At 48.0% G+C, this 26,426-nt stretch overlaps 1 protein-coding gene and 1 long non-coding RNA gene across 3 annotated transcripts in view; one reads left to right on the top strand and one right to left on the bottom strand.

Annotated features, from left to right (window-relative positions):
- Positions 1 to 9,806: 9,806 nt before the first annotated feature.
- Positions 9,807 to 16,356, top strand: LOC131832106 (uncharacterized). The gene is made up of 3 exons (XR_009353922.1): positions 9,807 to 9,821; positions 10,838 to 13,338; positions 16,342 to 16,356. It is a non-coding gene; the product is annotated as an uncharacterized LOC131832106 (long non-coding RNA).
- Positions 12,099 to 26,426, bottom strand: part of CTNNA1 (catenin alpha 1) — a 182,993-nt gene continuing 168,665 nt past the window's right edge. For both annotated transcript variants that reach the window (XM_059174693.1, XM_059174694.1), the window contains exons 12-18: positions 22,707 to 22,907; positions 21,974 to 22,125; positions 17,310 to 17,420; positions 16,024 to 16,205; positions 15,802 to 15,907; positions 14,148 to 14,282; positions 12,099 to 13,317 (exon numbers count right to left, since the gene is read on the bottom strand). In XM_059174693.1, coding sequence (XP_059030676.1) covers positions 13,030 to 13,317; positions 14,148 to 14,282; positions 15,802 to 15,907; positions 16,024 to 16,205; positions 17,310 to 17,420; positions 21,974 to 22,125; positions 22,707 to 22,907 — 1,175 coding nt within the window. In that variant the 3' untranslated portion in view covers positions 12,099 to 13,029. The remainder of the gene's footprint in view (positions 13,318 to 14,147; positions 14,283 to 15,801; positions 15,908 to 16,023; positions 16,206 to 17,309; positions 17,421 to 21,973; positions 22,126 to 22,706; positions 22,908 to 26,426) is intronic.

Here is a 26,426-nt window from a genome sequence, read left to right as displayed (position 1 = left end):
GGTAGGAGGACACTGTCCTGCACATGCTAGGAATGAGGAGGGCTCAGGGCTGGGGAGAAGTTCAATATGGGCCTCAGCCTGGCAGAGCTGAGAGCTGAGGTTGTGGGAGCAATTGTGCCTTTGAGTGAGGGCTGGCGAGACCCTGCTGAGTTGTGGACTGGGGCCTTTTGTTGGCCTGGGACAGTAGCAGCTGGGGATGGGGTCCTTGAGACCTCTTTGACCACCAGGATCTGATCTGGGTTGTGGGAAGGGGTCCCCATGGAAGGACTAACATGAGTGGAGGCTTAGTTGAGGACCCCAGTATCCCTCCACCCTCAGGCATGCTGCAAAATATAGCATTTAACTATAAAGCAGGGTGGTGTCTGAGGGGGCCCTGCTGGTTGAACGTCTGCTTTCGGCTCAGGTCCTGATCCCGGGGTTGTGGGATCGAGCGCCATGTTGGGCTCCCTGCTCAGCTGGGAGCCTGCTTCTCTCTCTCCCTCTCTCCTTGACCCTCCCCCTGCTCGTGCTCTCTCGCTCTCTCAAATAAATCATTAAAAAAAAAAAAGAACCTAAAAGGAGACTTTGGACCATGAGCTCTTTGTGAGGAGTAGAGGCAGGGGAGTGTCAGTGGGACTGAAGGAGCATCTGGGGGCAGCGGTGCTGAGCACATAGGCTGGGTGGTGACTGCTGCTACCTTGTTCTCCACTCCACATCCACAAAGACAAGACCTAGCGAAGGGTGAAGTTCAGTCTGTACTCTTACTGGCCTCTGACTTTCTGGATCTTGAAGCAGAACCTCCTGGATGGAGGCAGCAGTGTGACCCAGGGCTTGGGCTCAGGCCCAGGCTTCTTGGCTGTGGCTTCTGATTCCATCATCCAGTTTATCGCTGACTGTCTGCAAGCAAAAAGAGGACTTTCTCTGTCCTCCTTTGGATGCCATCCTGGAACCTGTGGCCAAGAAGTAGGACCTGGGCTCAGAGTTAGGCAGAAAGTGGTAATGGGGGCTGTAGCCACCAGAACTCAGGGTGATGTGACTTTTGCCAAGGCCTAGACCCTACTCTTATCTTCTCCCACCCCTGAAATGTACTGGAGCCTTATGGCAGGAACAGGACAGAGAGCTCTGACTGGATGACACCCTCTAGGCCCTGGATGGTTATTGCTTCCCTGCTCCTCAGCAGGGCTGAATGAGGCCCTCTCTGGGAGGATGACAGGGATGGGGAGTGGGGTGGTCATCTACTGTCCTCACCCCAGCCCTCAGCAGACTTGGTTTTCATTAATTCACTTATTCATTTATTCTTTCATTCAGGTAGGTTCCAGGGTCCCGAGGTTGGTCAGTCACAAGCCCTGCTGTCAGGGAGCTCACAGTCTGGTGGGGGAGGCAGCAGTGGTATCACATGTACTCTGAGGAGTACATGTGATACCACATGTACTCTGAGGAGGCCAGTGATAGCCAAGCTGAGACCTGAAGGACATGTGGAGAATAAGCCAGCTGAGGCAGCGAAAGTGTTCCAAGCCCAAGAAGATAGAGGAAGACCTGTGTTGAGGGAGAGTGGTCTGTTGGAGGACCCACGTGTTTAGTAGAGCTGGAAGAAGTGGTGGGGTGAGCGGCCAAGTGGCCACATGGAGCCATAGGGGTCGAGGGGACCACTTTGTCCAGCACCTCATCAGCCTTGCTAAGGAGTGTGCCCTCATCCTGATGGAGGGGGAAGTGAGGGCTGACTTGCAGGCACTCTCCTGGCTGCTGCTAAGTCGTTTGCTTATTCTTTCATCTTGATTTAGTACAGTTGCTTCTACCAGGTCCTATTCTAGGGCAGGAGGTGGTCAGAAGAACAGTGGCGGGAGGGGCAGACCAGGACAAGTAGGTGAATGCTGAGAAAAATCGCATTCCATAGCATTCAAGCAGCAAATGCCAAGGAAAATGCAGTACAAGGGGAGAGAGTGTTAGGGGCTCCCTTTTTGGACCCAGTGGTCAGGGAAGGCTTCTTTGAGGAGATGCATTGTGAACAGAAGGAGGCAAAACCATGAACCCTGTGGGTGTCTGGGTGGTGCTTTGTAGGCTGGAGAGATGGGAAAGGCAGGTGTCTGAAGAGCGAGGGTCTCAGCACGGTGAGAGGAGTGAGCCCGGGCCAGGACTTGAGGTCTCTCTTGGCAGTGGTGCTGCTAGAGAGCTGCGGGCTGAGGAGAGACCTAATGAGACTGACACTTCAGCAGGAGCGCTCTTAGTGCATGGTGAGAACAGACAGCACGGGCGGGGACAGTGGCAGGGTCCCAGCGTCGTGTCCGTGCACAGCTGGGTGGGAGTTGATGTGGTTTAAACCCAGGTGATTAGGGCGAAGGCTGTACAAAGTGCTCAGACCCAGATGTGTTCTAAAGGCAGAGCTGAGAGGATGCGCTCAGTGATGGCCTGTGGCTGAGAGGAGAGGGGTCAGGGCTGGATGCAGTCTCGCTCTGGGGCTGGCTGGCACAGAGGGGCCTGTGGAGGTGCCATCTACGGAAGTGGGAAGGCAGAAAAACAGAGGAGTACTGGGACCTGGTTACGGACGCTGTTTTGGCCGCATCCATACTGAGGTGGCCATTCGAGCCAGGGATGCTGACTGGCAGCCAGGGCCTGTCTGTGGCCTAGGAAAGAGACGGCCTGTGGAGAGCACGTGCCAGGCAGGGGTCCGAGGCCCTGCAAGCTGCTGGTTCCACAGCTGCTGTGACAAATCGAATTCCACAAATTTATAATTCAATGACATATTAAAAAAATAAAAGTAATTTTTTAAAAACCCAGCAAAAGAAGAGCAATAGAAGAGCTTCTTGTAAACCCACAGAAAGTAGAAGAAAAGGAAGTAATAAAGATAAGGGCAGAAACCAGTGAAACTATAGACAGCAACGTTAGAGAAAATCAAAGGTAGTTCTTTGAAATAAGAAGACACAAATTACCCATCTCAGGAATTAAGAAGAGATTATCACTGACAGCTTGGAAGAATGATGGACCATTTCCTTGAAAATACTGTCTTTCATTCTATTAGTTTACTCCTGCTGCTGTAACAAATGACCACGAATTTCACACCTTAAAACAACTCAGATTTGCTCTACTATAATTCTGTAGGTCAGGAGTCAGACACTGTTCCCATGGGGCAAAACCAGAGTCATCCGCAGGGCTGCATTCCTTCCTGTAGGTGCTGGATAGGATCTGTTTCCTTGCCTTTTCCAGCAACTAGAGACTGCCTGATTTCCTTGGGTTGTGGCCCTGTCCTCCATCTTCAAAAACCAGCAAAGGCCATTCAGCTTCTCATGTGACACTACTCTGAGCTTCTCGCCTGCCTCCCTTTTCCACTTTAAGGCCCCTATGATTATCTGAGGCCCCTCCAGAGAATGAAGGATCATCTCCCTATTTTAAAATCAGCCAATGAGCAACCTTAATTCCCCTTTGCCATGTAATTATTCATAGGTTCCAGAAAGTAGGATGGAGAAATCTTGGGGGAGCCACTGTTCAGCCTCCCACAAGGACAAATTACTAAAACTCAAGAAAAAACAGGTAACCATTTAGTCTTGTATGTGTTAAATTGAATTCATGGTTTAAAACCTTCCCACAAAGAAATCTTAGACTCAGATAGTTTCCCTGGCAAATCTACCTGATAATATCAGTTCTACAGTCTGTTCCTGAAAATGAGTTCCAAACTCATTGCAGAAGGTCAGGGATCATTGGGGAGGGGAGATCTTACACACAGCGTTAAGGACTTCAGATTTTCCTAAGGTCCCTACCAAAATTCTCAGTGCAGAACTTGTCAACAGAATGTATTAGCAAATTGAATGTAACAGGGGGTTTACCCTGGGAATGCAAGGCTAGTTCAACACAATTCCCTGTATTAACAGACTAAAGAAGAAAAAGCCACACGATCATCTCCATAGATACAGAACAAAAATGACAAAATTCAATATCCATTCATAATAAAAACTCTCAGCAAATTAGGGATAGAAAGGAATTTTGTTAACTTGATGAAGGGAAACCACATAAAAACCTATGGCAAATATCAAACTTCATAGTCAAAGACTGATTTGTTTTTCCCCAAGATTACAAAGAAGGCAAGAATGCCAGTGCTATCTGCTCTTTTTTTCTCTCCTTTTCAATATTTGTACCAGAAGTTCTGAGCACTGCAGTAAGGCCAGAACATGTATAGGCCTACAGATTGAAAAGAAAAAATTCACAGATGACATGATTGTTGAAGTAGAAAATACCATGGAATGTAGAAAAAAATCTGGAACTGATGGTGAGTTTAGCAAGATCACAAGATACAAGGTAACAAAAATCAATTCTATTTCTGTATACTGGCAATGAACCATTTGAAACAAAGATTTTAAAAACAGTTCGGTTGGGGCGCCGGTCTGGCCCAGTCAGTGGAGCATGCAACTCTTAATCTCAGAGTTGTGAGTTTGAGACCCACCTTGGGTGTTGAGATTACTTAGGAATAAAATCTTTTATTAAAAAAAGTAAATAAGGGGCGCCTGGTTGGCTCAGTGGGTTAAGCCTCTGCTTTTGGCACAGGTCATGATCCCAGGGTCCTGGGATCAAGCCCCACATCGGGCTCTCTGTTCGGCGGGGAGCCTGCTTCCTCTCTTTCTCTCTGTCTGCCTCTCTGTCTACTTGTGATCTCTGTCTGTCAAATAAATAAATAAAATCTTAAAAAACAAAAGTAAGTTAAAAAATCAAGAATGAAAATAAAAACAGTACTATTTACGAATACCACCCCAACAAACGTGTAAATGAAACAAAATATTTGCAGAATTGTTATGCTGGAAACTAAAACACTAAAGAAAGAAGTAAAAATTATCTAAATACACTTGATCCTTGAACAGTGTGGAGGGTTTGGTGTACTGACCGCCGTGCAGTGGAGAATCTGCACAGAACTTTTGACTTCTCAGAAACTTAACTACTAATAGCTTACAGTTGACAAGAAGCTTTACCAAGGACATACACAGTTGATTTACATGTATGTGGTTTATTAAATATATTAGAATAGATGAGAGGAAAGAAAATGTTATTAAGAAAAACCCAAGGAAGAAAAAATACATTTACAGTCCTCATACATATTTATTGGAAAAAAAAAATCCACCTATAAGTGGACCTGTGCAATTCAAACCCATGTTGTTCAAGCTCAACTGTAAATGGATTCATAGGTTGGAAGACGAGCCACCGCCCCCAAAATTGATCTGTGAATTCAATTCAATCCCAGCAGGAATTTTGTTGATCTCAAGAGTGTGATGTGAAAATTTGTGTGGAGATGGAAAGGAATCAGAATAGCTAAAACAATCTTGAAAAAGGGAAGAAGTGGGTGCCTGGGTGGCCCAGTGGGTTAAGCTGCTGCCTTCGGCTCGGGTCATGAACCCAGGGTCCTGGGATCGAGTCCCGCGTCGGGCTCTCTGCTCAGCAGGGAGCCTGCTTCCTTCTCTCTCTTTCTGCCTGCCTCTCTGTCTACTTGTGATCTCTCTCTGTCAAATAAATAAATAAAATCTTAAAAAAAAATTTAATCACAAATCATTCATAGACCTAAATGGAAAACTACACAACTTTTAGAGGAAAAGAGGAATGAAATCTTTGTGACCTTGAATTAGGCTAACGTTTCCTAGTAAAACTCCAGATGCAAAATTTATAAAGCAAAAAATGAATAAATTGAAATACATTAAAATTAAAAACCTGTTCTGTGAAGGAAATTAAGAAAATAAAAAGCCACAAACAGGGAAAAAATAAATGAAAAATTACATATCTGAAAAAGGCCTTGTATCCTAATTATATAAAGAGTCCTCAGAACTCATCAAGGAAAAAAGTCAACCATAGGGGCCTGGGTGGCTCAGTCAGTTAAGCGTCGGCCTTCAACTCAGATGATGATCTTGGGGTCCTGGGTTTGAGCCCCAAGTCCCTTGTTGGACTCCCCGCTCAGTGGAGAGTCTACTTCTCCTATTGTCCCTGCCTCTCCCTGGGCTTGTGCTCTCCTGCTCACTCTCAATAAGTGAAATCTTTAAAAAACAAACAAAAAAAAAATCGGCAAGACATTTGAAAACACATTACCCCCAGAGGAGATATACAAGTGACAGACCAGCATGTGAAGAGAGATGTTCAGCATCAGTAGTTGTTAGAGAAGTATAAATTAGAACCACAAGATACTATGACCTACCTATGCAAATGGCTATAGAAAAGAAAAACACCGAAACACACAGAAAACATGACATCACATGCAGGGAAGGATGCAGAGTGACTGCGACTCCTGTGTTTTCCTTGTAGGTGCAGAATGCTACAGCTACTATGGAAAAGTTTGGTCACCTCTTACTGAATTACATACTTCCCATATAACCTACCAGTCTCACTGCCTGGTATTTACCCAAAATAAACATCTAGGTTCACACAGAAATTGTACATAAATGCTTATGTCAACTTTGTTTAAACACAATGACAAAAACACAACCTAGAAACAAAATGTCCCTCGGATGGACAAACTGTGGTCAGCGCATGTGAGGTGGCAGTCCTCATGGCGGGAAGCAGAGCAGGTGACCCCACGCAGAAGAAACTGGACCCCGAAGACTGCATACTGTGCGATTCCATTTGTGTGACATCCTGGAAAAGGCAAAACTGAGGGTATTTTGCTAGGACTTAAGGGGATATTTCTACAACACTGCAGTAGGACAGGGAATCTGTGGGGGAGACAGCACCGTTCTGTACCTTGATTAAGGTGATTATATGACTCTATACATGAGGCATGTCCATGGAATTATATACCAGAAGTGAGTTTTAGTGTATGTAAATTCAGAATTTAAAAACATGAAGGCAGTAAACACTCAAAACTCTTTCTTTCCTAATTACTTGACATTTGACCATTGTAATCTGTGCTCTTGAGATTATAGGTGGCCCTCGAAAAGTGGGTTTGAACTGCGGGGGTCCACTGTGTTTTTTTTTAATTACATACATAATACTGTATATTTATTTTCTCTTGTGTCTTTCTTAATGTTTTCTCTAGTTTATTGTAATATGGTGTATTATTCATATAACACACAGGGGCGGCTCAGTGGGTTAAACATCCAGCTCTTGGTTTCAGCTCAGGTCATGATCTCAGAGTTGTAGGATAGAGGATGGAGCCCCGTGTCAGGCTCTGCGCTCAGCAGGGAGTCTGCTTAAGAGCCACTCCTCCTTCCCCCACTGCCCCGTTACCCGACTCGTGTTCTCTCTCAAATAAAATCTAAAAAAAAAAGAACCCCCAAAACCCTGTAACACAAAGTATGTGTTCCTCAGCTATGGTATCGGTAAGTCTTCAATCAACAGTAGGCTATTAGTAGTTAATTTGGGGGGGTTCAAAATTTATACGGGGACATTTGGCTGCACTGGGGGCCATTCCCCATTGCCTGAGTCATTCAGGAGTTAGCTGTACTTACATCTGTCTGTCCTATCCAGGTGGTGGAAACTATGTAACACTGTACCCCGGCGCTTCTCTTCTCAGCTCTCACCAACAGGACAACACGCTGGTGGCTGGAAATCTGATGTGGGAGTTCTGACGCCATGAGATCAGGAAATGCTACAAATCCAGGCTTGATTTATTGTTGTGTTGATTGTCTAGTCTTAAAGTGAGGAAGAAATGTTAATACTGCCTATTAAACTTGAAAGTGAGTCGTCTATAGATAGCCCATAAAAATGGATATCTCACGGTATTTGACAGGTATTATCTGAGTGAGCAAAGAAGTCACTCCTGGATGAACAAGTGCGATTCTAAGATGTTATCGTTGCTTCACTTCCATCTTACTCCTTAAGGTCAACAAAGTAACAACCAACTTTGATGTCAGAACTAGACTCATTTGTCAGTTGCAACCATAGGTTGGCTATGGATGCAGTTTCAACAAAAATCAGTGAAAGCCTTTTGTGAGAATCACTTGGCTGTTGGGAATTTATGGGAAAGGCTACTGCATACTTGGTTAATTGTGAATTATGTGCTGCAAATTCTTGCGGGAGTGAAACATGTACTAAATGTCTCTACACGTATGCAGCCCCTCCCCTCTGCCCCAGGAAGCTGGTTGGCCAGCACCTGGCAGCATACTAGAGCTGGGAACCATTGTAGACAGGGAGGACAGAAGGACCAAGGTGTGTGGCCTGGTTACTTCAACATGAGAAGTCAAGAGGAGGAGCTGGGAGAGGAGATGAAGGACAGGGGTCAGGGGTCAGGGATGGGTGTGGGAGACCGGGGGAACAGAGTGGCCCCGGCACCATGTGCTACTAAAGGGGAGGAATGGGCAGAATGGTGTGCGCTGTGGAGAAGGGTGGGCAGTGGGCCTGGAGGCTCATCTGAGTTCTGGTAAGGGGGCTGGAGACAGGACTCCGGGAAAGCTCTTTTGTATTGTCGTTGGTTTTAAACTTTGGAATCTAGGTGAATGTGTTTTGTCTGCTGCTGAGAAAGATGGGAGGAAGGAGGAGAGCCTGGGAGGCAGGAACTAGAAGGGAGCATTGGGTACAGCCCTTGAGTAGGCTGGGGGCCTGGAGTGGGATGTGGCCGCTGCAGTGGGGAGGAGCTTGAGGCAGCTTCTGGGAGGAAGGCTGGGGGACCGGCCCCTGCCCTGCTCTCTGCAGCCCAGAAGGGATGGTCATCTGAGGCTGTAGGGGGACTGGGTCCTGAAGCTGGGAGGAAAGCTGGGCTCCTTGCCTGTTGTGGACTCTGGACCAGCTTCACCTCTGTGACTCAGTCCCCTCAGCTCTAAGGCCGGACGGGCAGTAATGGCACCAGTGGTCACAGGTGGATAGGATGAGGTGGGGGGCGGGGTGACTGGCGGCCTGATGGGGGCTCTGGGCCGCGTGTCCAGTACATAGCAGCTCCTCCTTCAGGGGTGGAGCATTCAGTGGTGAGGATTCAGGCTGCAGAGGTGAGGTGGGGTCTTTGAGGTGTCTGGGGACCTTGGGGGGCACTGCTGGGAAGGAGGAGGGCAGCTGCTGCCAGTGAGCAGAGGGGAGGCAGGCTCTGCAGTCCCTGGCATGCAGGTAGTGGCCAGGCCTCCCCTGAGGGAAGTGACACTGAGGGTCATATCTGCCTTGTCTGAGAAGCAAGAAGCCTCAGGATGCTGAGGGCAAACCACTTTTGTGGCAAAGGAGCGAATACCCGCAAGGACAGGGTGGCATAGGTCTCCCTGGTGCTCAGCCCGGGCTGCGTAGCTTGAGACCACCGTCTCTGATGAGGATGTAGGATTTCGGGATTTCTGGGCAGGGCCTCTCTCTAGTGCCTCCTCACTTGCCCGCTCTGTGCCTTCCAGTATCTTCTGCTAGATTGGTTTACCTCAATGAACGATTCGACAACTGTTTCTCAAGCATGTGCCAAGCCCTTTGCTGGGCAGTAGGGTGAACGAGACTACCAATGTCTGTTCCCCAGCAGGACACAGGGCGGCCCCCTGGAAGGCCAGCACCCCAACAGTGCAGGTGGAGGCAGAGAGGGCCAGGCAGAGTCCCCGGGGCGGGAGGGAGACCGTGAGCCAATGCTTCCCACTGTGGTGCAGGGGTGACACACGTGAACATTTATCAGAATGTTACGTGACTGTGTACTGGAATAGAAGTAGCACAGGAACATGATTCCGGATATTGCTTTGGAGGTGGATTAAATGAGTTCATCTTTTTAGGTAACAGTATTAACGCCGGGACGATGATATGGCCAAGGATGATCCAGACCCAGGAAAAGCGCTGGGTTGTCCCAGGAATCACCGCCAGGAGGCAGTTTGGGCACAGAGGGCAGGGTCACAGTGCCAGGCCCTGCATACCCACCGGCCTGCAGGAGAGGTGGGAGGTCTCAGAGATTTGACTGGCAGAGGTATTTCCAGAAGATCCTTTTCTACTAGGTGAGAATGGCTAATGGATGCTGGGGGCTGAGGTAGGCCAATTTCGGCAGCTTTGCAGCAGTCAGTCCAGGTGAGGGCTGGGCCCTTGGTCTGTGCAGGAGAGGAGTGGACAGGCTGAGGGGGAAATGGGGATGGGAATGGGGACTGCTAGGGGTAGGCTGTAAGAAGCCAGCAGGTCAGGTGATGAAACAACTGAGGCAGATGTGGATCGGAGCTCAGGGTAGAAGAGAGTTGTGGAGTGAGGCCAGCTGATGGCAAATGGAAGCCATGGGAATGGCCCAAGAATCCATGTGTATCTTGAGTTCGCCAGGAGAGAGACTGAACCACGGAGGCTAGTGCCTCATGGGCTCAGCGATGTCCTGGGGCTGCTGCTCACTCCGTGCCTGGGGCCTTGGAAAGTCAGCGAGGAACGAGGAACGAGGAACGGAAGATTCCCACCCACTGTGGAGAGAGGGCAGGGTACTATCAGGGAGGGGTTTCGGGTTAGAGAACTTTCGGCAGGATACCTGGAGGCCCAGGGAGCTATCTGGGGAGGGTGCCCTGCAGGCAGGCAGCAGGCGCACAAGTGCAGAGGCCCAATGACAGAGACTGGGGAGTAAAGGCCAGATGGGCAAGAGACCAGACCATCACCGAGGACTTTTACTGGGAGATAGAAGCCTCTGTTAGGGATTGAGCTAAGAGAACGACACTATCAGACCTGTTTATCGAGGTTCCTAGGACTGTCGTGGGTAGTGGAGTGAGGGAACAGGATGACCAGGGGAGCCTGGTGGCAAGGTCACTGCAGTGGCCGGGATGCACAGGACTGTGGGAGCCTCCCCCCCCTCCCCCGGCCATGACATTTACCCCATGTGCTGTCCCTTTTCACAGTGCGCTGGGAGTGAGGGGGCGGGGGTTGATGGGACCGACAAAGTACAGCAGAAGTGATTTATCACTTTTCTAAGATCAGGGTGGGGTTTTTTTGTTTTGGGTTTAAAAACCCTGTAGCTTCCATCTGCTTGCTGTTATTTTTTTTCCAGCTGCCAATTTCTCTGGATCATTCCTTCTGGGGGAAGCCAGCTACCATGTTGTGAGCGGCTCTATGGAAAGGCCCACGTAGGATGGAGCCAAGGCCTTCTGCCAGCAGCCACGTAAAGGAGCTCAGAAGCAGATCCCCCAGCCCATCAAGGCCTCAGACACTGCAGTCCCATGAGTCCCCAAGTCAGAGCTTACCACTGAGCTGCTCCTGGATTCTTATCTTTAGAAACTGAGGTAGTAACTAAGTGTTTGTTGCTTTAGCTGCTAAGTTTTGGGGCAATCTGTTACATAGAAATAAATTAACAGCTTAGGCCAGGTAATAGTAAGCAGAAGCGGTTGAGTTACTAGTAGTTGGACCCGCCTACATTTTGAAGAAATTGGACAGCTCAAGTTTGAGATGCTGATTAAGACATCCAAGTGGATAATTCAGGAGGCAGAGTAGTCAAGTTCTGAGAGCATTCAGCATTTGGACGGTATTTAAAGCCAGGATTCTGCTTAAAATCCAAAGAAAGAGCAGAGCTAGAGAGGAAGTAGCCCAGCTACTGAGCCCTGGGACCACACAACTAGGAAGAGAAGGGGCACATGGTAAGGAAGACCGGAGCCCAGTCAGGTGTTCCAAGAGTCCCGTGAGGGGCTTCAGGAAGAAGGCTGGGGTGGTGGGGAGGAGAGGTAGTGGGGAAGGAGTGTTCCCCTGGCCACTTGTATGGTGAGATGGAGGAGACAAGGAGGCATGCTACTTAGTGGTAGGATGGACAGCAGCGGAATGGCCAGGACACAGCTGACCAAATTGGAAGGAGGAAGAAAACACAAGCACCATATTGGTCTCTTTGGGGCCCTGTGCTTCAGGAGGGTATGTGTGCCCAGGAAGGACATGAGATTGAAGGGGGACTTTTATATTTAGGGCAGCTATTAGCACAGTTGTAAGTTGGTAGGACAATTCAGAACAGAGTGGGAGACACCCACAGAGATATCATGAATGCCTCCAAGGTTCTGACCTGCACTTGAAGCTCCAACATCGGAGTTCCTGAGGAGGGTGAGGCCCTCCCTGGATTGGGAGGGGAAGCTGGCACGTAAGTGTCAAAGCCCTGACAGCTGTCAGCTTAGAGCCACAGATAGTGTTTCTGGCTGGGCAACACTGTCCCCAGGGCAGAGGGACACCACGAGGGACCAGGGCACCACAGATGCTCTGGGCAAATCCAAGAGATGTTTAATGTAAAACCCGACCCACTAGAAGGCAAAAAAAATCACCTTGGCCTCTCAGACTTGGTTTCATAGTGGACTTTACTGGGAAAAGTTAGTGTAAAAAACATTTAAATTCATAAAATTTAAATAAGACAGCAAAATTATACCTTTTAGCTATAGTAATCGCTATAGTAATCACAAATAAGGTAAAGTCTAAATTATTGCCTAAGCAAACACTATTTTTTGTCAGGCTTCTGTTGCAAAGCCCAAGGTAGGAAACACTGCAATTATTAGAAGTGAGCCCAATGATAAATTTGCATTTGAAGCTGAGGAACGGGAAAAAAAGCATGTTCTGATTGGGGCATCACAACATTCTAGTCTGAAAAAAGCAACTTTATTAATGTCCTGCAGCAGAGTACATTAGTAATTGTAACCAGGCATTAAAATTCTCATTTCATGTCATAAAGAGAATAATCAGTTTTCTTCATGATGCATTATGTTCTATTGAGCTTCGTGTGGTCTGTCCCCCCAAAACCTTTCTGGGAATGCTCCTTCTCCAGGCACAGCTTCCTAAGATGCCCCAGGTAGCTTACTTGGGAACATCTTTGGTCATGTGACACCAGCCAAACCCCCAGAACCCAGCACTGGTGGAAGCCACCTCCCTAGCCAAGGCAGATTCTGATCCCCGTATCTCAACCCCTAATGACACACTGAGAACTCGGTCAAGAGTATCACTAACAAGTTAATGTGGGTTTCTCTTTGGTTATGGAATTATTTTTATTTCAACTTATAAAAAATATAGCTAGAAATGTGCTCCTGAATTCCAAAAGTATTTCTGACCAATTTAAACACAAGTATGTCCTTGCCAAATTCACCACCTGGACAGGTTTAAAATCTGCCTATTTCCCTGTGGAATCTAATATCAGTGTTCTATTTAGCAGATATATTTGAGTGAAGAGCAGTGACTGATCTTTAGAAGCCCCAAGGGGTGGGGGCAGCTGGCAAGGTGGCCCTAGATGCTGTCCATGGCTTTGAACTCGCTTAGGGCCTGCACAGGGTTCACGTGCTTCTTCTGAGATGCCCGTTTAATCTTGGTCTGTGTTTCATCCTGCTTCTCTCTCTTCACTAAGGGCTTTTTCTCAGGTGCCTTCATCTTCCACGACACAGCCGGGAGGTTGAGGGAAGCCATACCCTGAGACTTCTGATATTTGGTAGAGGCCACGTAGGATGCCTTCACTGTCTGCACCACCGCATTCATCAAGTTCTTGGCGGCCTGGATCAGGGACATGGCACTGTCCACCTGAGAGGCACAGACAGGGTGGTGAGTATCACAGGCCTGACCTCCACCCCATGTACACTAGGGATCTGGGCAGTAGCCACATTCCTGGTTTGCTCTCCCAGTGGCTACTGCCCTGATCCAAGAAAGCTTAACATGCCTGTTTCACATACTTAGAAGTCAAGGGAGTAGTATCAAAACCACAAGGCACCATCACCTTGCCTGTCCCCACCCCTTCCCAAATCTTTATTCAGACTCAAAACCCAGAGAAAGATCAGTCTGAGTGACTGCGCAGCTATAACCAGCAGTGACAGGAGGCTTCCTAGACAGAAACCCACCGCTTTCAGCCATGACCTAGGGACCATCGGTATGTCCCACATACCACGGAGTCTTTCAAAGGAAAAGCCCTGAGATAAGCAGAAGATACAGGGAACCCAACAGGCCAAGCAAGAACTCCTCTCCCCCCGGCCCAATGTGATGAGGGGTTCAGAACCGTAGCAGAGGGAGAGATACTGCTTGAATACTCTGTGAAGAAGGGTGGAGGAGGTCTGAGAAAGCCTGGCTAGGTTATCTTTGTAATTTTGGAACAGGTTCAATTTCTCTCTAGGGGGGAGAACAAGAAAGATAAAAATACTTTTTCCCAGGGAGAGACCAGCCAGGAATTGGCTCCCAGCTGTCACCAGGCACTGTGGTTCATCAGGGTGCCTGACATGCAGCCCATGGTCACCAAGGACTGAGAAGAAACCAATGGTTTTTCCACAGTGCACTTTCCTGGTTTCAGGGCATGTAAGAAGTATATGCGGCCAAGAGGCTACTTTCATTTTGGAGAATCACTTTTCATGGATATAACTTACCCCAGAGACGACAAGCTCCCCTCCTAGATTCTGCACCTCAGCCTTGACTTTGCTGCAGATGTTGAGCTGGTGGCAGTAGAGCGCGATCCGCTGTAGGTAGGCCAGCAGGTCCTGCTTGCAGGCTGAGTCTGGACACTGATGGGGGAGCAGCAGGTTCAGCATCCCAACCCAGGCCTGGCCCCAACACAGCCCCCAACAACACCAGGCTCAGCTGGATACAGCTCAGTGTGCCGTGAAGGGCAGGGGAGGGGAGTTACCAGTTAGTGGGGGACTCCGGTCCTAGGCTCACTCTGCTGGGGCCCATGTCCCTCAAAGGGAGAAAAAGCCTCAGCAAGAGCCTGGTTGTGAGAAAAGGGAGAGAATGCTTTGAGCTACATAACAACCACCCAAGTGCTCTTCTGTGATGCACACTGTAAACACCTGATAAAAAGGAGATGTTAACTTTCGGCAAAGATGGGGGATGAATGAGTAACCTGATGCAAGGGAAAGAACACCTGAGGTCTTGACCAGCTTCAGGGAAACCCAAGGGCAGCCCATTTCCCATCCTGTTGCCAAAGCTGAGGATGGCTTAGGAAGCTTCCCCCCAGCAACAAAATAGAGCACCTCTCTCAAGTGTTTAAAGCAAACCCTTCCCTCCGGTGAGGCTGGAGTGTACTGAGAGGTGGTCTCAACAGAGGCCTGGAAAGCACACTGGGGCTCCCGAATGTTGTGCGAGGAAGCTAGTGAAGAACTGTGGACCCCATCTGGTCTGCCCATTAGGACTGTGCTGATGGCCATGTCCCACATGGAGGGGAGGGCAGGACCAGTGAGGAGAGGCTACAACTGGCTGAGCCTGGGCTGCGGAGGCCTGGACTGAGCTGTGGTTGCAGAGAGGAAAAGACTGGGTGTGGCCAGCAGATATACCAGGGCTTAGTCCTAGATTGGAAAGAGGGGAGTCAAGAAGGACCTCTGCATTTCTGGCTTGAGTGGTGAGGAAACATGGCCACTTGTTCTGCAGCTTGGATCCTTCTGGCAAGGAGGGGACTGCAGGGCTGGACCTGCAGACAGAAACTCTAATGGGCAATAGGGGCTCTGAGAATAAACTTAGAGCATCAAGGGAGATGTAGTGTAAACTTGGAGGAGGAACCACATTTGTTGATACATGCATATGGAAGCAAAGGGATGAAGACTGTGTGCTTGAGAACACATGGTACAGGGGACAGACACATCTGTCCCCAGCGGAGCCCATCAGCTTTCCAAAGCACTACTATGGGGCATCTAATTCTTAGACGAAATACCCCCATGAGCTGCCCAGTTTCAGTGTGGGAAGCTCCCAGAGGCAGCTCCCAGCTGGATCTGAGGCAAGGAGGAGAGAACAAGCAGCAGCCCACAGTAGCGGCTGCCAAGCCACCACCACGGCAGACGGCAGGATACACACACCTGCTCTAGAGAGGTGCTCTCATGCACACTGTGCCTGGATCCTAAGACTTGTCAAAGGAAAGGAGGAATTCAGAAATCCTTACTAATCTCTGCTGGTATTAATCAGGGAGGTTGACAAGTTAAGCACAATGTTAGAGATAAGAAGAGTGTTGTGTCCCCAGAAAAACATTACTGTCACCACCTTGGAATGGTCCAGGTTGGACCATAAAAAACCCAGAGCAAGCCTCTCACTCACATGGTCTGCAATGGTCCGGCCGAGCTTGTCCATCCTGGATCCAGCCTCCGCAATTTTCTTGGCAGCACTGATCACATCTGATGTGTTTTTGAGCGGCCCTTTACCTCTGACGAGAGAGAACAGGCATTGTCATATGTAACCGGAGATGGACAGAAAAAGGAAAGGTCTGCAAAGCAGCACAGGGTCACCTCTGTGCACATGGTGGGGGTGGAGGCGGCTCACCGGGTGAAGTCTGTCATCTCCATCATAATCATGCACATCTGCTTGGCCAGCACGATGATGTCATTACCACTGTCATCCCACTTGGACACTTCGGCATCCAACTTGCTCTTTTCTTCCTGGAAGCTGGCCACCTGTTCTGCAATCTTTGCTTTTTGCTCCTGGGGAAGCTGAGCCATGATCGCCTAGAATCAGAAGCATAGAAAGCTCTTACAGAAAGAGAAGATGAAGTTCTCACAGTGCATTAGCCCAGAGTATTTCTACCACGCAATCTATGACACAGACAAGATAACGCTATAATAGATTTCATTTTTCCTAAAGGTCCATTTCTTCTCATTTGGAGCAGAAGTTTATAGCAGCCTGAATTTCCGACCCACTTTCAAGAACAAGTTTTTGTGTGGAGAAAACACACTGCAAGGGGCAGAAACCTAACATGGAAGCTTCCAGATCACATTTGTACAGGAACAGAAGCTGCTTAATTTTTTGGTAAGTTCATCCTCTGCCTGCTGCCGGGGGAGAGGACATACGAGAAGGGAATGATGCATGGAGCCCTCTCCCTGGTGGGCCCTGCCTGGATACTTCCCATGGCTTCTACTTTTAGCTATGTGACATGGCACTGAAACTGGAGGCCTGGTGCCCACCTCAAGGCCCACGGACACCAAGACTAGAGCTGCTCCCCACTCAGCTTCCCCAAGTGCTCACGATGGAGTGGGGCCCAAAAGCAAGGATGCATTTGTTGTTCAAAATGATTTCTACGGAGTGCAAAAAGACTCCACAGAAATATTTCTTGGCATGCTCCCCAAAACATAAATGCTATTGATTGAAAATTTAATGACTCAAATGAATGCAATGGCTCTGAATGATTTTCTTGAATGTACCACTGTTTTTTTTTTTTTGGTAAACCATGAATAATTAAATAGTTCATACCCATGATATCATTGAGATGGGCAAAGACAGCAATCTTTTTCGAATTTCACAATCCTTTTAACAAACATTGCATTGACTGGATGCTAGGGCGCTCCCGATGCAGCGCTCTGTCATCAACCAAAGCCCCAGGGCACAGCTGAGGCAGAGGGCTTATTCCTGCCCTGCTCCCAACCAAGGAGGCATTCTAAAGGAACATACAACAGGCTAGCATGTGCCACAATTGAGGTTCACCTCAGTCCTGCTGCCAGAGAGAGAATGGGAAAATGGTATTCTCCATACTGAGTGTTTTCCTAGAAAATAAAAAGCCAAGTTCCTAGTGGCACAGGGAGGAGCTGCAAAGTGAAGTCAAATGTGTCCCTTACCCGGGCACTTTGGCCAGCTATCAGCTGATCATCTTCTGTCTGGACGCTTGTCCTACTTCTGACATCGAAGTCCTCCGTCTCAAAGTCAGAGTCATCCAGTTCCTCGGGGGTCTACCACCAACACAGAGATCACAAGTCAGACACAACCCCGGGCCTCTGAGCCCAATGTATGAACATTCTGGATTTTCATGTGCCATGTTCCTAACATTTCTGGGGAATTAAGTTAAAATCATTCATTATTTGTCCAAGACCCCACCTCATTAATGCCCACATTGGAAGCCCACCCAACAAACACCGGGCAAAGACACCACATCAACACTTGCCAAAGGGGCAAGGAGTTTCTTATGGGGGCTGAAGCTTCAACTTCCACTAGAGTCAACACTCTCTTTGAAATCATGTACTCCTCTAGCACCTGTATCCTAACATAAAGGTGATGATTACCCTGCATAGGAAACACACTGTATTAAAAAGAAATATTTTATCCAACATTAAGCATATTTTTATAACCTTCCCAACCTGACGGCAAAAAAAATTAATGAATTACATAATATTGGGGTTTCTGATTACCAGTCCTAGCTCTTTAATTATGAAATAAAATTCCTATTTCACATAACCTCCAGCCTCTCATGATTAGCTGCTGACTTGAAACATAATGTTGTCTTCTGGAAGTTATCAGTAACAGGGCAGCAGGCGGAACAGCTGGGGTTGGCTCTTGGCCCAGCTGGCTGGCCTGTGACAGGAGGGCAGTGAGGCGAGTCCCTCATCTGCACCAGGACCTAATCCAAACCCAGCCCAAGGGCTCACTGTGAAGCCCCCATGTGAGGATGTGTGAGGAAGCATCTGGCCCAGCCAAGACTATCTTGGGTTTGTACACAGGCAAATGCCAAGACTGTCCCTCAGTGAGATGAGGAAGGGATGGCGTGGGGGTAGGGGGGTCACACTAGGCACCAGCAAGCCACAGGGAACACTGAAATGGAAGATCCTGGAATCTCTCTGACCTGGCAACATGAAATACTACACCACCATTGGCCATTTTAAATCCTAGGGTCACAGACACCTGTGCAGGATCTTTCTCAAAGACCTGCCTGCTGGTAATACCTCTGCTTCTATACCCCTTCAGCAGAGACCCAAGAACTGTGCTTGCCAAGAAAACCCAGTGCCTCCTCCTCTTTGATTTTTGTGGAGTATCTGTGTGCCAAGTACTGTTCTGGGCCCTGGAGGTACAAAATAACTAACACACAGCAATGTCCCTGTTCTTGCATATATACAAATGGGAGAAATTACAAGAAACAAAATGAGAAAGTAAATTTTATCACATAAGAAAGTGATGAGTGATAAAAAGCAGGATATGGGAGGTACCTGAGAGGGAGTGTTCTAGCACAATGGGGTCATCACCAGAACCAAGGCCCAGAGGCAGGAACTTGCCTGGGGAATTAGATGAACAAGGAAGCCATGGAAGAGAAACTCAACTCACTGCCCTCATGTCACAGGTCCACTCTGGTCAACAAGAGCCCCAAGGGAGCAGCAGGTGGTGAGGGCCTGGAAGGCCTGCAGGCTAATGTAAGGACTGGTGCCCCACACAGCCTGCGGAGGGTGCTGAGCAGTGGGTAACATGATCAGACTGAAGCTTAAAAGGATCACTTGGGTTGCTCTGTGGAGAGTGAGACCGCAGGCATCGAGGGATGAGAACAGGGAGGCAGCTGCATGAATCCAAGTGAGAGATGCTAATGGCCTGGGCTACAGTGGGGACTGTTCACATGTGCTTTGTATTATGAAGGTAGATCTGACAGGATGTGCTGACAGATCCATGTGGGACAGGAGACCAAAAGAGCAAGCAAGAGGGAATCTGAGGTTTGGGCCTGAGCAAGTAGAAGGTAGGTTGCCATCACCTAACACATAAGACCAGGTGGCACAGGGTAAGAGTAAAAGATAAGGACATGCCTGTTAGATAACGGAGTGGCAGAAAGGGGCAGGTGAGTGTGGGACTCAGGAGAGTCACCCCGGATGCTTTTCTCAAGTCTTAACCACCAAGGGAATGAGGACAGTTGGAGAAGAGTTTGAGAACTTTGCTACCAGGCATGCCACTGGTCAGAAGCTGAAGAGATGAGGACAAAGTGCCACAAAGAAGGAAGGGGGGGACGCCTGGGTGGCTCAGTTGGTTAAGCAGCTGCCTTCGGCTCAGGTCATGATCCCAGCATCCTGGGATCGAGTCCCACATCGGGCTCCTTGCTCCACGGGGAGCCTGCTTCTCCCTCTGCCTCTGCCTGCCACTCTGTCTGCCTGTGCTGGCTCTCGTTCCTCTCTCTCTCTGACAAATAAATAAATAAAATCTTAAAAAAAAAAAAAAAGAAGGAAGGGTAAAGTCTTAGGCAGGAGCACTGGCATAGTCACAGAGAGACGGAAAAGCAGAGTACACTTGCACAGCCAGGGCAAGGAACAGGCAGGATGTCCAGACCATCACCACACCAGAGAAATAGCAGGCCACGCAGGAGGCGAGCAGGAAGGTCTGAAACCGTCCCCATGCGCTAAGATTGGGGGGCAATGCTGGCCGGGTCTAGGACCCCAGGAGGGGCGGTTGCCTGCACTCCTCCGGGCTCAGCAGATGGTGGATTCCATGAGGACCCTACTGTGCGAGGCACCAGAAGGAAGTGAAATGGCGCAAAGGAGAGTCTGTGGACTAACAAGAGATGCAAAGCTAGAAGAGGAGTGAAGCAAAGACCAGAGAGGCCGAGTGATGGTGGCAAGGGAGGAAGATTCAAGGTTGTCACAGTCCTAGAGTGGGAGCTGTGGAAAGCGACACCTGACACTGGTAATGATAAGGAAGGAGCTGAAGGGCTGAGGTAGAGGACGAGACAGCAAGCAGCTGAGAGTTCCCGGGATTGGAAGGATTCTTGAACTGAAGCAGCAACAAAGCTCAGGTACACAGCCATTAACAAGGACCTGCCACATGGCTGCTTCACAGGCCTCTGCCTGCCGCGCCCCAGCTCCAGGGCTCCCAGAGGCTTATGCCTCTCCCCACCAAGGACCCAAGACTGTGCCTCCTGCCAGGCCGCTGCCATACTTGTGTCCCAGCACAGTTCCTTCACGGCCTGGCCCCGGGCACATTACCTACATTACAGTTCATTAAAACCACCAGCACCTCTGGAGATGAGGGCACCTGCCTATAGTCTGAGGGCTGGAAGAGGGGCAAGGGGAAGCTTGCCTGCTCCCAGAACCTGCTTTCCCACAACAGGACTTCAATGCATGCATTTCCTTGCATGTCTGCAGTATCTACCCACTTAAACCCCTCAAACCTCAGCCACCCACGACTCCTCTTTATCATTAAGATTCCTTTTTATTCTATTTGTCTGTCAGTATGGAAGAGAAGTCTGGAAAAATAGGGCTGTGTTCATTACCAGTGGTTGAAGGGACTGTGAGTCCCTTCACACCACCGAGCTATGGCTGCTGGGTTTAACCTATCATTCACCCAGGCCAGGTTTCTTCTTGGCCACACGTATGCAGGAATGGAGAAAGCAAATCAATTCCTTGCCCCCAACCCCCACCATGTCCAAGGGATCAGGAGCCAGTAAGAAAAGTCAGCAGCCTACCAGGCAATCCATGAACACTTTTCTTTCCTCCTCACCCCCAGGGAGGAGCAGCAGTGGTCTTGCCCAAGTGTTTCTACACTGCATACAAAATGGGTCTAGCCCCATGCCACTGCCTTAGAAATGGCCTCTGTTTCCAGCTGACAATCTGGCTAGATTCTGCATGGTGCCAAGCTGAGAAGATAAAAAGTGGGGCAGAATCCCTGCCTACCTTGAGAGATTTGACTAGCAAACCATGTAAGTGTAAATGAAACTCCCCTGTGCCTACCAGCCCGGCAGCCCAGACCAGCCTAGCTGCTAGCTCTGCATCAAGCAGGCCCCGCAGGGCAACCATGGCTCTGCAATGAGAGTGGGGCCTGGACTAGGCTTGCAGGACACCCAGGGGGCTCTGGGGAGAGAGACGCATACTCCCTGCTCGCAGCTTCCAGACCAAGAGGCATGTGAGAACAGCATGTGAGAGACGAAAAGCTAGGGGAAAGACAGCTCTGAGGGCTGGCCCAGCACCCTGTACTGTATTCGAGGGGACAGTAGTTTCTCAAAACCCCTCTGTTTATGCCACCTCAGAGGGGGTGCTGGCCTTTCCCTCATATGGTAAGAACTGCTGCGTTCCTGGAGCAAGTGGCCAGGAGAAGGTGGCACTTTCAGGGAGCATCAGCAGCAGCCGCCACAGGCTCCCATCCTTCCTGTGCACACCAAGCCCCAGGAGCCTCCCTGCTACTCCTTTAAGGACAGCAGCACTCTATGTGAAGGATAAGGGAGTACTCAACCACAGAGCCTTCATTCGGTGTTTCTTCCCTCTAACTTACCAGAAACCTCCTATTTGTGGGGACGATATGCCTGCAACTAAATCCTCAAAGCCAACTCATACTCGTCCCCCTTCTTGGCCCAAGTTTGGGCTCTAACTTGCAACTAAAAGTCATTTTAGACAACATAATTAAATATATCTCATTTTAACAGCTTTTAGATTCATGGTTTTAATATACTGCCACCGCATCTGGTGAGTTCCAGAATGATGCATTGCTCAAGTTTAGCAAACGATAAGAAAGAAGCTGTTAAATTGTCTAAAATGTAGTTACTCACCCTTATCATCAACACTGCTTTCCTGATGTCCCGGATGCCATCGTACACCAGGCGGGAGGCATCGATAAACTCGTTCTCATCCATGGGCTGGGCGGGGTCTGAGCTGAGGGCTTCCACCGCTGCCTCCACTTGCTCCGTAAAACGTGGCATGACTGTGGAGAAAGAGGTGAGGAAGATCCTGCTGGCCCGGCAGACAGCACCATTCTACCAGCCCTCCCTTAATCCCTCAGTGACACAGGAGGCGGCGAGGTATGTGATGAAGAGCCTCTGCCTCTACCTTTGTGAGCAATATTTATAGTGGAAATAAATTAAACGCTGTATTTTACCAAGACTCAAATCATCTTTGTCTCTGACCAGATTCTGCAATACTAGGTTTGGATGGATGAGCCACTGAAGTGAGACAAAGTGGAGGCCTTGCTTGAGAACAGGACCGCCGCCCACCCTTAATTTAGTATTTATTCACTAACAAGACTCAACAAAGAAGTTCATCTCAAATATGTTCAGAACTATTTCCATCATAAGCTGTGGGACACATGGGAAAGAAAGGTGAAACACTTAACTTGGCGGATCAACTTCTCAAAGTCTGATGTTTGACCCAGACATGTCGTGGGCAGACCCACGCTGTGCCCTGATCTCGCCCTTCCTCACCACAGAGTCTGGACTCACAGAGCGGCCCAGCCTACCCAGGCCATCTGTGTGGGGGAAGCACAGTAAAGGGAGGGAGTCCCCGAACCTGTGTTGGAGAGCAGCTTCGTGGCTTCCAGCACCTTCTCTGTGTAGACCCCTGGCTCATAGTTGTCCATCTCTGAGGTCACTACATGAATGACCCGAGCAGCCCGGCCTCGAATTGCACCAGCTGTGCGGTCCAGCCCATCCACATCTTTCTCCTGGAGAGCAATGACGCATTTGTTCACATCTTCCAAAATGTGATTTTCTGAAGAACAAACAAAAACCTGAATGAGGGAAAAGGCATTCCACTAGAAGGGGACAACTACAGGCTGGCATCTATCACTCACTCAGTGCTCGTTCTGGGTCAGCTGCAGGGCCAAAGCTCAACATGTATCATTTCACTGAAGGGACCAGACTCACGACTGGATTAACTGTCCCACAGAAACTCAACCTGCAATCACCTCCAAGAATAACAGCCTTCAATTCCAGGTTTATAGGAAGAGAGAGAGATGAATCAAGATCTTTAAGGCACAACTGTTCTGTAAGCCAGGCAGAAAATTCAGATCACAGAAACCTTAATAACTTCTCTCTTCTTTTAATCTCACTGACCTTATGTCCAAAACAAAGTCTAAAATAGAAGAAAGCATTCACTAAAAGGCTCTATTCTTCCAGTCCCTTGCCCCACCCTCCAGTAGATGCCAGTGGTATTCAGACAATTTGCCAAGAAGCCAGGACAGTCCTGGGATAGAAGGTGCTGGAAAGCAAAATGAAGCCTCCTCTGGAAGTCACCAAGGGAACCTACCTGGGGCAAAACATTTAGTAATCCTTTCATAGATGGCCATGGAATTACTGTGGTATTTGCAAAAACCCTTGAATCCTGTTAAGTTGACAGGTGACTCTTACTAGTTATAGACCTGGGTTTGGAAAACCCACTGAAACTATTTTTCCTCAAAGCAAAATGCTTGACACTGGATTCTGGGAACCCCAGAGTAAGGAATCAGCCTCAGTTTCATCTGTAGTAACAGCAAAGTGGAAGCAACCAAAATGTCCAAGAGCAGAGAAGGTATAAAATATGAGCACTACAGAGCCATTCAAATGGATGATGTCAATCTGAACCGGCCCACCCAGAATGGTGAAGGAAATGTTCTCACTGTCCCAGAAATGCAGAGACCACCAGCAGACAGCCCAAATGACAGGGCTGCTCAGACTCTCTGGGGTGGGTGGGAGAGTGAAAGAAAGGAAAGGCCCCATGTCCTCATTTGGCCACTGTCCTTCTGATCAGAAAGGAGTTTTCTTTAAGACCTTTAAGAACTTGTAGAAGACAAACTCACTCGCTTAAGCCAAAAGAATACCTGGTACAACAGGTCAAAGACCAAAGGTCCTGGTTTTTCTGGAGGAGCCAGAATAATAAGGGTAAATGTTAGCTGCTTAAAAAATGTATCTGGGGGCGCCTGGGTGGCTCAGTGGTTTAGGCCTCTGCCTTCGGCTCGGGTCATGATCTCAGGGTCCTGGGATCGAGCCCCGCATCGGGCTCTCTGCTCAGCGGGGAGCTTGCTTCCCCCCCCCTCTCTGCCTGCATCTCTGCCTACTTGTGATCTCTGTCTATCAAATAAATAAATAAAAATCTTAAAAAAAAAATGTATCTGGTCATTTCTTTGCCAGCCCTGGCCCTCTTATGCACTGACATGTCATTATTCTGGACTGCCTCCTGATTTAATCCATTTCCAATGGCCCCTTCCCTTATAGCCTCTGCTAACATACTCAGTCAAGTTCTATGTGACAGTGTCTAGAAGGGAGGTAACAGTAAGCCTGACCTCTTAAGATACTTTAAACAAGACAGTGGTCATGGTGCTATTTCCTTTCATGTCAAAGGGAACCAGAGGCAAGAGGTACTTAGTGTATATACCAAAGAGCAGAGCACCACAATGCCCTGCCTCTGGGCTTCAGGCTCCAGTGTAGGCCCCAAGAGAAACCAAAGCCCTCCTCTTTGTAGTTCCCAAGAGACTGTAGGCAAAATGAAGTAAGATGAAAAAAAAAAAAAAAATCACAATAGGTAGTAGTAATGATGTAAAAGAACTAAAAAAGAAGTTTGGTAAAAACGTGTTTCCTGTAAAATTAAACACCCTGATCCTGGCTCCAGGAGTCCCACTCCTTGGTATTTATCCAAAGGAGCTGAAAAACTTAGGTCCACATAAAGACCTGCACATGGATGTTTACGACAGCTTTGTTCGTAACTGCCAAAAGCTGAAAGCAACCAAGATGTCCTTCAGTGGGTGAAGGAAAAAATGAGGTAAATCCAGACCATAGGATATTATTCAGTACTGACAACAAATGAGCTACAAAGCCACAAAAAGACATGGAAAAATCTTCAGTGTGTATTAAATGAAAGATGCCAATCTGAAAGGCTACATACTCTGAGTCCAACCAAATGACCTTCTGGAAAAGGCAATAAAACTATGGAGACAGTAAAATATACTGGGAGTTGGAGGTGAGAGGGAAGAACAGGCAGAGTATAGAGGATTTTTTAGGGCAATAAACACTATATAGGACACTGTAATGATGGATACATTTGTCCAAACCAATGGAAGGTACACCAACCAAGAGTGAACAGTATGTACATTATGGACTTCAGGTAATAATGATGTACAGGTTCATCAACTGTAACAAATGTGCCACCACGATGGGGGAGGCTGTGCATGTGCGGGGATACAGACAGATGGAAAATCTCTGTACCTTCTTCGTAATTTTGCTGTGAACTTAAAATTGCTATAAAAGTTCTTCTTTAAGGGGCACCTGGGTGGCTCAGTGGGTTAAAGCCTCTGCCTTCGGCTCGGGTCGTGATCCCAGGGTCCTGGGATCGAGCCCCACATCTGGCTCTCTGCTCCTCAGGGAGCCTGCTTCCTCCTCTCTCTCTGCCTACTTGCGATCTCTGTCAAATAAATAAAATCTTTAAGAAAAAAAAAAATTCTTCTTTAAATATATTAAAATATTTACAGTGAAAGCCAAAATATAGTATGAATTCCTATTATAGAAGGGAAAAATGAATTACCACTGTATAGCTAACAAGACCCTAATTCAAAAACTAGAGGAGACTTGCTAGAGTTTCCATCATTGTACTATTAACAGAGAAAATGTTATTAAACTTTTTCATAAACAAATTTTATGGAGGAAATGTAAACCAATCATAAGAATAAATGGGTGGGGAACCCACTGGAAGCACCTTTTATAATACAAACTCTTTATATAACGTAAGCTGACTGATACTGAGCCTGCACAGTATCAGGCTTTTTGCTTTTGCTAAACCTAACACATTTTTTCATTTGTATTTCAACTCACCATGGAAAGGAAAATAAAAGAAACAAAAAGGAAGAAGTATTGCTAACTAAACCATGGACCAATGTTTTCTTTTACTGATTTTAAAATTCATCCCTGTTTCGAGATTGTTAATTCTGGTGAGGAAAAACATCTGAGAATCAATGAAGCATGGCATTCTTTTTCATTCATTAGACAAAGTAGCCCAAACTTCCACCAAAGATTTTTTAACCTTCATCTAGACCCTGATTGTTTTTACAAATCAATTTTGAGGGGCGCCTGGGTGGCTCAGTGGGTTGAGCCTCTGCCTTCGGCTAGGGTCATGATCTCAGGGTCCTGGGATCGAGCCCCACATCGGGCTGTCTGCTTAGCCGGGAGTCTGCTTCCTCCTCTCTTTCTGCCTGCCTCTCTGCCTACTTGTGATCTCCGTCTGTCAAATAAAAAATTAATTAATTAAATAAAATCTTAAAAA

Source organism: Mustela lutreola, chromosome 5 (assembly GCF_030435805.1).
Source record: "Mustela lutreola isolate mMusLut2 chromosome 5, mMusLut2.pri, whole genome shotgun sequence".
In the NCBI taxonomy this organism is placed as follows: domain Eukaryota; kingdom Metazoa; phylum Chordata; class Mammalia; order Carnivora; family Mustelidae; genus Mustela; species Mustela lutreola.
The sequence above is the reverse complement of the archived record's forward strand: the minus strand, read 5'-3'. Positions and strand labels throughout refer to the sequence as shown.